The sequence below is a fragment of the Limulus polyphemus genome, unplaced genomic scaffold (genome assembly GCF_000517525.1).
Source record: "Limulus polyphemus unplaced genomic scaffold, Limulus_polyphemus-2.1.2 Scaffold138, whole genome shotgun sequence".
In the NCBI taxonomy this organism is placed as follows: Eukaryota; Metazoa; Arthropoda; class Merostomata; order Xiphosura; family Limulidae; genus Limulus; species Limulus polyphemus.
In genome coordinates, this window is record NW_013665748.1 from 936,018 (window position 1) to 947,487 (window position 11,470).

At 33.8% G+C, this 11,470-nt stretch overlaps 1 protein-coding gene across 1 annotated transcript in view; it reads right to left on the reverse strand.

Moving 5' to 3' along the window:
• LOC106474323 (tyrosine-protein kinase transmembrane receptor Ror2-like) overlaps nt 1–11,162 on the reverse strand; it is a 70,288-nt gene extending 59,126 nt beyond the window's left edge. Inside the window, exon 1 of the mRNA XM_022379695.1 lies at nt 10,814–11,162. Coding sequence (XP_022235403.1) covers nt 10,814–10,931 — 118 coding nt within the window. The 5' untranslated portion in view covers nt 10,932–11,162. The remainder of the gene's footprint in view (nt 1–10,813) is intronic.
• Between the last annotated feature and the right edge of the window lie 308 nt (nt 11,163–11,470).

Genomic DNA, 11,470 nt, shown 5'->3' on the forward strand with positions numbered 1-11,470 from the left:
TTCTGGGGCCTGAACCCTCCTCTTCTGCTATACACATACAATACATTTATCAGACCCTGCTTATCCTATGGACATACAGCCTGGATATCTGCTTCCCTGAGCTTCTACTCTCGTCTCCAGGATTTGGAGCGCCATACTCCCGGCTCGCCTTTGGTGTCAAACTCCCTAGACCAACTTCCGACCTTTATCGCCGTATCAACTTTCCTCACATTCTATTACACCTTCAACAGCTTTGCACTCGCTGTGTTAATAAATGTTTTCGTCACCACAATCTCATCTTCTCAGATGTTCTCGCCACCACTGTACCCACTCCGAGAAGCATTTTTGCACCAGCTGATCACCTACTGAACCTCTATGCCATGTCCCTCCCAGCTTACTATCCCGACCACGTCGAGATGCCGATGCCCCCTCTTCCCCCATATATCTATCCTGATTCATAATACTCGATATAGCTGTTGCCAGTTCCCACACAATCTCCATTATATAATAGAGACTGGTTAGTGTTCACCCATATTTCTCCGGATTGTCTCCTCCATCTGCAAATATCGCGTTTTCCGCATTTTCCGCCTCCTGTGCTGACTTGCAAGCTTACCCATCTATTATTCATTTTATACATTTTTCTTTTTTCGTCCCTTGGCTGACGAGAGGGCGTAACCCTCTGCCAGCCCGCCGGTCTCCCCGGGATCGGAATGAAATAACGCATATGTTGCTGTTGTTAATATTTCATTTGTGGTAGTGTCCAGGGTCACTGATGAAGAGTGGAATTCTCCGAAACTAATCTGGCTCATAGACACACCCCCAATGAAAGAATAGACCATTCCAAGCTTTAATTTGTTGTTAAACAAATGTTTAAACAACTCTAATTATTCAATTATGTACAAGCTGCCCACTGTCGGCTAACAATACGAAGAAGTAAATTATGGCGAAATGCAACAAGTTCTTCAAATACCTATAGAATGATAGGTTTCTTTTTTGTGAGTGTAAAACACTTAAATACACCAGTTCGATCTTCAACGATCGTTCTGTCATTAGAACTATTGGGTTGGTTGATGCTGCGCTAAACTGTCTGATGTCTTACTTCTCGTTCTAGATAGGTTGACCAGCATGTTCTCAGTTCCAGAACAGGATGATATCATTTACCTACAGTCTATATTCCAGCTGGTTATAGTAGTTTTGTTTCACGCAGTTTCAAGTAAATTATTCAAAAGAACACAGGCAGCTCTACAAATTAGTAATAGTGGCGTCACCAATACAACTAATAGTTTGTGTTTTACACAAAAAGTTAAAAGAAGTCGGAAATTAAAACGTCAACGAGTTTCCTAATGGCTGAGGATATGAGTTTCTCCAAGTTTATATGGAATGTTTTATTATTTTAGAAACTGTGGTCATAGCATAGTTCAAGATAGCAATTCAGTTATTGTATTAATAGAAACACCTAGGTGTATTTTCTGAATCAATGCGTTCTACATTTCGTCGAGAGAATTCTAGTTTTCTTCCATCTAAGGTTCAGTATTACATATCGTAACTGCTTTATATAACACGTCTGACATCAGCGTCACATAAACACTGGTATCACTTCACGACACACCAATCAACATTGATAACCTCTGATTGCTAAAATATTTACTCTTCAGATAACTACATCCTGGAACACTTGTTCTACTCACTGGTACATCTTCACAATAATTCAGTTAACATAATCAAACGAGTTCTGTTCTCCATTTATCCCAAACAACTCAGTTTGTTTTCTTAATGATGACATTAAAAGTTTTTGTTTTTTTTTGGAAATATTCCGCCATTCAGCACGGTGGTGTCAAAGATTCTTGGAAACGATTGATCTGTTTAAAATGCATACGTGCAGCTTAATTGTCGTACCCGACCGCAATAAACCTTACAGATACTTTAATTTCTATCTGTATTCGATGATTTACAGTTTTAATTCGACCAGAGGTAATATTACTTCATCACAAATCATTAAGAGATATTTTATATACATAGTTTATATACATTCTGTAAGATTTACTCTCAAGCATGTTAGCTCTTGCTACAATTCTTACAATTGAAAAAAGAAATCAAAATTTAATTCAGAGCTTATCACCAGTTTAAGGCCTACCTCATTGAAGCCAATAAAGTCGCCAGATTCAATAAAATTTATTTATTGATTACACAAAAATCAAAATGAATTTGATCACTTCTGTGTTATATGTGGGTAATCTAGAATATTTGTCTTCTTTGAATAATATTTGAAAATTTGAGGACCGTAAAAAATCAGAGCTTTATCTCAGGAACAGAGCAACATAGGTAAAACACATGTCTATTAGTGTTGCTTCTTCGATTTAAATAACTGACTATGGTTAGATGCGTAGCAATCAGAGGTACACATTGAGCAGATTAAGATGAAGTAGACAGAAAAATGTCTTTTCTTTTTTTGGTGATACTACTTTAACGTTTTATTTTTTCGTAGAATTCATTCACAGTAATGGATCGTTTGACAGCATAGGTAGATTTCAAATGCATGAATATGTAGAATTCGCTGAATATTTTGTCAATCCAGCGGTCTGTAACGTTCACATATTGTTTATTTTATTATCTTAAGACTAATAAAAAAAAAGCCTTTTTATGATTCGAGCACATTTTAATGTTTCTTTCCGAACTTTTGTCCCATTAGCCTAAAATTATTAGACACACAAATTACATATGTGATACGTTCTTCGTTATGTAATCCGTTTGGCATTTAACGATCGACATAGATGATATTCAACGCAGGAAATCGGAGTCGTTATTTTGTCTGTCAGTTGGTGTCATTACAATGAAAATTCACATAGCGTGAACTGTCAATGCACTTACAGCTTTGCAAGCCAACAGGGTATAAATATTAATCTTCCTTTTACAAATACGCCTGTCAAGTTTTCGTATGCGATTAATAGGGATGGAAGCGATTATAGCTCCCTCCGACGATTCATAATGTTTACGTAATATTTTTGTGAAAACGAATAACTTCAAGTGTACAAAAAGATTTTGAACAAATTGATTTCTTTTATGTATTGCGGAGATTTTTTTAAAGTATTCCGACATGTGCCACAAAGGTAAAAAAGCTACATAACTAGCATTTAATATTAGTCGTCAAATTGTTATATGTATAAGCTGACAAAGCTTTTAAGTTTAATAAGATGTGAAAAACATGATGTTAGAATATTATTTCTCACAATTCTTTTATTTAGTCCCTTTAGAAATCCGTATACTTCTTTCTTAAAGGATGTAATGGACTAAGAGAATTGTGAGAAAGCTAATTTGGAGTCCGATGTGATGCATTACTTTAACCTAAAAACACTTAAGTAATTGCTCACCTGTTTAACTTACTATATACGAATTACTTTGTTACCAAGATAGGTTAATTTTGATAAGAAATCAATATATAAAATATAATAAAATACTATTTCAAAATAAAATAAGAAATCAATGTATAAAATATAATAAAATACTATTTCAAAGACAGAATAATAAATTAATGTATAGAATATAATAAAATCCAATTTCAAAGACAGAATAATAAATCAATGTATAAAATATAATAAAATTCAATTTCAAAAACAAATTTAAAAAAGTTCAGAAAACAGAAGTGATGACAGAGTGTAAATAATAACAACCAGCTTGGTTGAGATGAGTTCGTAGTTAAACGTCGTAATAAAATCCAGTAAACACTAACACACATTGGAAAGAGTATACAAGAGAAGAGGGTTGGTTCTTCAGGATGAGACCTCGTGTTCATCACTAATATTTCACAATTTCTGGTCACCCGCTCAAGAGAACACGTATACGATAAAAATAAAAACATTACCCTTCAATCCGTGCACGCAAAATCAGCAGTTACGGAAATTGAAGAATACATACAGTGTCCGGAAATTGTGTTAACAGAACTGTTTACTTGTGTGCCAGAAGGGAAACTTTGAACCTCTGTTACAAAGAAAACCCAAATTCCTTTAGACTAACGAAAATACATTGCCGCATGCATAGAATATCAATATCCGCGCGACGTGGGCCCCAACAGGAGTTTTAAGACATTCAGAAGTGATAATTTCTGAATTTGTAAATACAAATTCTTTTCACTCTGAAAATACCATAAATCCAGAATCATGTTTAAAGTTTGACCCTGCTTTTCACAATATATTTCTAATGCAAGTACAACTAGCTGTGGTGATATCAGCCTTAAGTTATGTATAAATAAGAGGTTTAAATAATGCCCAAGCAGTTTATGAGGTGGATGTATGTGGCCCTGTCTAAAGACAGTTTGTCCAAACAATGAGTATAAAAATGCAAATGTCATATGTGGTATTGTAATCTCTGATAGATATAGTGTGCAATTTAAGACGCAAAAAAACAACTTTATGCGCTTTCACAACGAAACAAAACAATTAGTTAAATTACACAGTAATGAAACGTTCGTGCTTGCTGGTGAACAGGGAATACACAATACCTCCCGAAACGGTTTAACCATTTGATAACCAGTATATCAAAGAGAAATACCGTAGCCAACATGGTACATTTTTCATTGAATTTTTATATTTTGATCCACAGGTCTTGTAGTATATCGTAAAATTTGTTAATGAATGAAATAGTACTCTTATGTATTAAAATAACATTAAACATGAGTATATTATGTACGGGTATCCGTTTCCTAACGTTTATAATCATATACATCTTTGTAACACGAGTTTGCTTGTTTTGGATCTTCGGGCAAACCTACACGAGGGCCATTTGTGCTAGTTGTCCCTAATTTTAAACTGATACATTAAAAGGAAGGCAGCTATTCAACATCACTCACCACCAACTCTTGAGTTACATTAATCGAATAGTGGAATTTTACAGGCGCTTCAATAATGATTCACGGCCCCAAAGTGCAGAGCACGATTTTGTGTAAGACTAGAGGGAAGGCAGCTAGTCATCACCACCCACCGCCAACTCTTGGGCTACTCTTTTACCAACGAATAGTGGAATTGACCGTCACATTATAACGCCCACACGGCTGAAAGCATGTTTGGTGTGATAGGGATTCGAACCCGCAACCCGCAGATTGCGAGTCGATCGCCCTGACCACCTGGCCATGCCGGACCATGTCATGAGAGAACTGACAGTTAAATATTAAAATGTATCTAGCTAGTTCTGATCTAGGAATTTCTAAAAACTAATACATCTGAAGTTTAAAAGGTTTGTTTGTTTGTAGTTAAGCGCAAAGCTACACAAAGGGCTATCTGTGCTCTTCCCCCCCCACGGGTATCGAAACCCGGTTTCTAGCGTTGTAGTTTAAAGGGACTTTAAGAAACTTTATAAAATAAATACATGTACAAGGTATTTTGAACAACTTTCAGCTGTTGGAATTTCATAATGCACAAATTACTCAAACAAGAAAATTCAATATATTGTATAAATATCACTGTAAGTGGTTTCTAGTGTAAATTCAATATATTGTAGAAATATCACTGTAAGTGGTTTCTAGTGTAAATTCAATATATTGTAGAAATATCACTGTAAGTGGTTTCTAGTGTAAATTCAATATATTGTAGAAATATCACTGTAAGTGGTTTCTGGTGTAAGTTCAATATATTGTAGAAATATCATTGTAAGTGGTTTCTAGTGTAAGTTCAATATATTGTAGAAATATCATTGTAAGTGGTTTCTAGTGTAAGTTCAATATATTGTAGAAATATCATTGTAAGTGGTTTCTAGTGTAAGTTCAATATATTGTAGAAATATCATTGTAAGTGGTTTCTAGTGTAAGATGTGAAACAAATACAATTTATTGGTCTATAATTCCAACGTTGCCTACCGTCGTATAGAACTTATGTTAAATGCAGATTTTGACTTGTTGCTATCCATCCTGTGTCTGGAATCTTTGAATGGTGAATGAGTATTGATTCACCTGTTAATCATTCATGAGTTTATACGACATAATGTGCATAAACGGTGTCAAATAGAACCAGCTGAAATCATGTGCAGCGTGTATAAAGTTACACTGAGAATACTATGACACTTTATCTTTTAAATAGCAAGAATTAGTGAAGTTCACTTGTAACTATCAACATGTCGGGATTTATTGCAAGCTAAATAAGCCAGGAAACGTCAAAAATGTTTTCCCGTTTTAAAAAGTCAGGATATGCGTTACAGATGGAAAAGGAGTTGACAAATGTCAAAAAAGTGTTTTAAAATCATTGGTAAATGTTAAAAGTGTTCCCTTATCCATACTTATATTGACGAAGACAGAAAATATAAATGAGGAAAAAAAGGGTTAAAATTCCCCTCTACAAGCTTCTCGGTTCAGACGCTATCTAAAACAGTAATAAATATAGATGAGTGAAAAAAGGGTTAAAATTCCCCTATACAAACTTCTCGGTTCAGACGCTATCTAAAACAGTAATAAATATAGATGAGTGAAAAAAAGGGTTAAAATTCCCCTACACGAACTTCTCGGTTCAGACGCTATCTAAAACAGTAATAAATATAGATCAGTGAAAAAAAAAGGTTAAAATTCCCCTATACAAACTTCTCGGTTCAGACGCTATCTAAAACAGTAAAAATTGTTTTAAATATTATTAAAAACGTAGGCAGAAAACTTACTTTTTTACTTAACACACAATTTAACTATCCTTTTTATGTTTCATAGGGTAAGAAATAGACAAGAATAGACAAAAAAAAGAACGAACCAAGAGAAAATCGAAACCTAAACCATGCCTTTGTGACCTAATTGATAAATGGAAGTCAAAAGTTAATGGAACACTTAAGTAGTTAAACTGTTTAGATGAACAGCACTGAAGACTGTTTACGTTTCACCAGCTTCTTTAACGTTATATTGATAACACAGGCCTATGATGGTTTTTATTATCTTGATATTTTTACATGTTCTCCAGTAATTCCTGTACGCTGAATCTGAAAATGATATCCACTTTTCTCCATCAGGTACAGATTCTCCACAAAACGTCATATGTACGTTTAAATAAGTGAATCATTTTCATTGAAATCGGGTCACATTTTGTTATGCTAAAATGTTGACAACCACTGGCTATAGATTTCTCTAGACCAATCGCGACGTGAGAGTCTTATCGATCGTTCTAAACGAGAAACACACCGCTAGTGTATAAACGATTAATAGGCCGAATGACGTGTCGATTCTGGATAGTATTTGTTTGTGCGTGTATTTTGACAATGTTTTTTCTTTTGAATATTATTTATTCATCGCTATGGTAACAAGAGGTTGTGTAAGTGACCCATACATATTCTGTTATATTTGTGGTAAATCTCATCTAAGTGAGAGTTTTTGTTTTTTCTTCCCGATTTGTAAAAAAAAATCCTTAGGTGATAGAAAAAAAATGAATATTGTTTCGAAATCTGGGTAGCTGAATTATGGAAAACCCTTTATTAAAACCAAAACAACTTTTACGACGTTTAAGTTCGCAGGCCTGTGTAATTTAACAGCACCTTGAATAGAAATACAAAAGTGTTACATTGCTTTTAAGCCATCAAGTACAAAAACTTCAAAATACTGGCTATATTTTAGCATTACATGCGATATCCGTATAGTTGGAAAATAAATATAAAATATATCTTGTACGTATTTTAATGCAGTAAGACAAACATTTTCTGTAATTCTTGTATTTTTTACTGCTGTGTACTAAGTATTTCCACGTTTATTTGCTGACCACACAAGATTATCCACAAACACACATAAAAACAGCACAATTTTCTTTGATAACAAAGTCATTATTAAGTATGTTAATCCGAACACGTTGGAGCGATATGACGTAACACTAAAAATTAGTCCAACAATATGTATTTCGTACATTATTATTGGGTTACATAACTCGAAACTCATACCTCCGTAACTTCTCTGGAATATAATTAGTATAAACAAATCATGTTAAAAATAAACGTATCATAAAACAATGTATAGTTGAGAACTGCAAGGTGGCGCTTTTTTTCTATCAGTAAAATCCGAAGTAAAACTGAATTATGATCTTTCCGAGCAGTTAGTTCTATATCTTCCTCAGCAATTTAAGAGTTAACAAGTGTATAACTCTCACCTACCCCCAGCCCCCGGTGGCTCAGCGGCATACCTGAGGGCTTATAACGCTAAAAATTGAGCAGAGCACAGTTAGCCCATTGTGTAGCTTTGTGCTTATCAACAAACAAACAAGGGTGTATACAAATTTTAACTATAAAAAAGTTAAAAAATATACTTTTCTGTATAAATGCTTAATAATTATAAACATTCAAACACGTTTGTTTCAGTCTTCGTTTATAATTTATATTTCTGAAATTATTTTTGGTAACACAACTGTCCTAATAATGAATTAACTGTACAAACGTGGTCAATATTTTGCTGAAGTGAGTGTGAAGGATACGAAATCAGATTAAGGCTCTATCATTGCGATTTTATCCCTTATGCCATGAAATACAAAAATTAGCTTATGGATTGAACTTAAACTACCTGTAAAACTATTTTAAAACGTTGAACAGTTAATAGACGAGCCTAATATAGATTAAAACTGAAAAATAAAAAACAAACATTCATTACTGATAACGTAATGAGTATATTCCTCCTGCGATAGGTTGGAGACGACGCTACGAACTGCAAACCAGATCTTCATCATATCTCCGATGAAGATCCACGTTAGTAATTCGAAACGGGTTCATCTCTAACTAATGCGAGAGGATGAAGCTCGTGACTACCCAAAACGTATCATTACTCACCGCCTAAAACCTATTTTAAATATTAATGAGAAAACAGTATTTCGTTACTATACTTTGCCATTAAACATGATTGCTGTTTTGGCTATAGATCAACCATAGAGTAACATCTAACACCACGCTATTTAAGTGGTCATAATTATACCAAAATGAACTCATTATAAATTACACTCAATTCTTCAATATATCACACAAAAATAAGAATAGCAATATGTGTTTGCTTGATATAGCTCGGTGTGTGTTCCATTAACTTTATCATTCTATAAATTTTAGTTAAGTTTTGTATGTGTTTGCTTGATATAGCTCGGTGTGTGTTCCATTAACTTTATCATTCTATATATTTTAGTTAAGTTTTGTATGTATTCGCTTGATACAGCTCGGTGTGTGTTCCATTAACTTTATCATTCTGTAAATTTTAGTTAAGTTTTGTATGTATTCGCTTGATACAGCTCGGTGTGTGTTCCATTAACTTTATCATTCTATATATTTTAGTTAAGTTTTGTATGTATTCGCTTGATACAGCTCGGTGTGTTTTCCATTAACCTTATCATTCTATAAATTTTAGTTAAGTTTTATATGTATTTGCTTGATATAGCTCGGTGTGTGTTCCATTAACTTTATCATGCTATAAATTTTAGTTAAGTTTTAAACACAAAATATTTGAAGTTTCGTGCACATTAGATAGAAACAAGGGTGTCAATTATGACCATGTACAAACACAGTCGTAGGGGTGAAGCCTCTATAAATGGCATCAGTTTAGACTGTATCTACTATCTCAGTGATAACCTAGGCAATAGTGGCCGTAACTGACCATGGCAAGCTATACCTTTCTGCTTTTCATATGGGATGGAAGAGATGTCTGTATACAATTGCGATTGGTTACTAAGTTGGGATTTCTCCAACTTTTGAGTTCCTCTGGAACGCCAGCTAGAAATCAGCTGTCTGTTTCTTTGTCTCGAGCTGACCAAGACACTCCAAGTGCTGTTCTTTCCTTCAGCAATTTCAGTATTTAGTTCAGTTCAGTTTCGTTTCTTTTATCTAATCTCGTTTACGGTGCATTTTTGTTTTCTTTGCGCAATAAAATGTCATTTTTGTTTCTTCTCCTTTTGTATCGCCACACGCATTAAATCAATAAAATTTGTTTTTGAAGAAAGCTTGGGATTCTGTTTATTGAAAACTTGAAGGTTTCTATGGAGTATGATTAACTGTTTTATCTCGCATCTGGTCAAACATTTTTTACAAGCTGATGCCAGCAATACTTTAGGAATGTAGAAACACAAGATGACGGTTTTGTTACGTGCTTCGTGACATATAATTAAGTCCGAAAGTTCAGTGGAATTTCAGTGGACTCATCCATTAACGAATCTGCACACTAGTATATCAGGCAAAAAAAAGTCACAAAATATTTAATATTTATATCATTAGGTGTCGCACATTTTAAAAATAACCTTTAGTCTCGTGAATATTTAATGAGAATTCTTTCAAACGTTTTCATTCCAGAACGAATTGATACAATCAAAATTAAAGTGTCATATAATCAAGGTAGGTGACGCCCTCTGTACATGCATGTCATGTATTATACTGTTTAACTTACTGAAACGCACTTACAAAACACGAGAGCTATTCATCATTATCAGCGTTTCTGGTGATTGTTCAACAACTTCTGGACATAAATATGTAAACTCAAGTATAAAGTATAAAAAACTCGTTCCAAAATAAGAGTACCACTTAGATAAAAAACATAATTTATTTTAATTTTAAACATGTGCTTTCAGAGGTCTTATTGTATTTGTTTTTATTTCTCTGCCAAATGTTAACGTTTAGTCAAATTATTATACTGCACACTTCAATTGTATAGCTTTTAGATATTGGCTACATAACTATAATAATACAAAAGTGTAAGTGGGAATATTTGATCTTATACAAACTTTGATGCTGACCGGAATTCAACTATTTGCATAAAATATAAATATCCCTCACTTTATTATTATTTTCTCAACAACGATGCATGATTGTTGCTTTAAATAAATATTAAAATCTAGTTTTCTATTTTTAAAAAATTATCAAAACTTACCCCCCTGTGTGCTGGTGATTGTTGTAAACGCCTCACATATCGAGATGAGAAGAACAATGACCATCAAAAATGCCAGCATTGACGAGGTTATGGACAGGTTTTCCATAAACAGCTTCATATGTGGTAGTGTCAAGTTGTCTCCGGAATGGTATCACTTCTAGCAGGAATTGACAGGAAATTTCAGTCCGTGTGTCCGTTATCATAAATTAATGAACTGAATTTTTCTATTTCATGACTTCGACTTTCCTTGCAAGTTCTATAAAATGAATAAATGACCAACTCTTCTAGAACAATAAATGCTATCATTCAGATTTAGGCATGAAGCAAAGTGTTCAGGGCCCAACCTATATCGTCATTACCCACTACCATCTCTGTTGTATTTACACTAGTACAATCCATTTCACGCAACTTCTTTCTTCATCGTTCACCGCTACTGCGCATGTGCAGGATTTTTTTCTTATATAGCGCCATCTTTGAAGCATAAAACAAGTTAGTTTTTATTACCGTGAATGATTTGACTGCTCCTAAAAATATGAAAATATCATTAAAACCAAAGGCCAATGAATAAAATATCAAAATAGGTTAAATAAAATAAACAAAATACCAAATAAGGTGGTGATCACATTAGTTTACAAGGACGTAAATAAGTTCATCGAA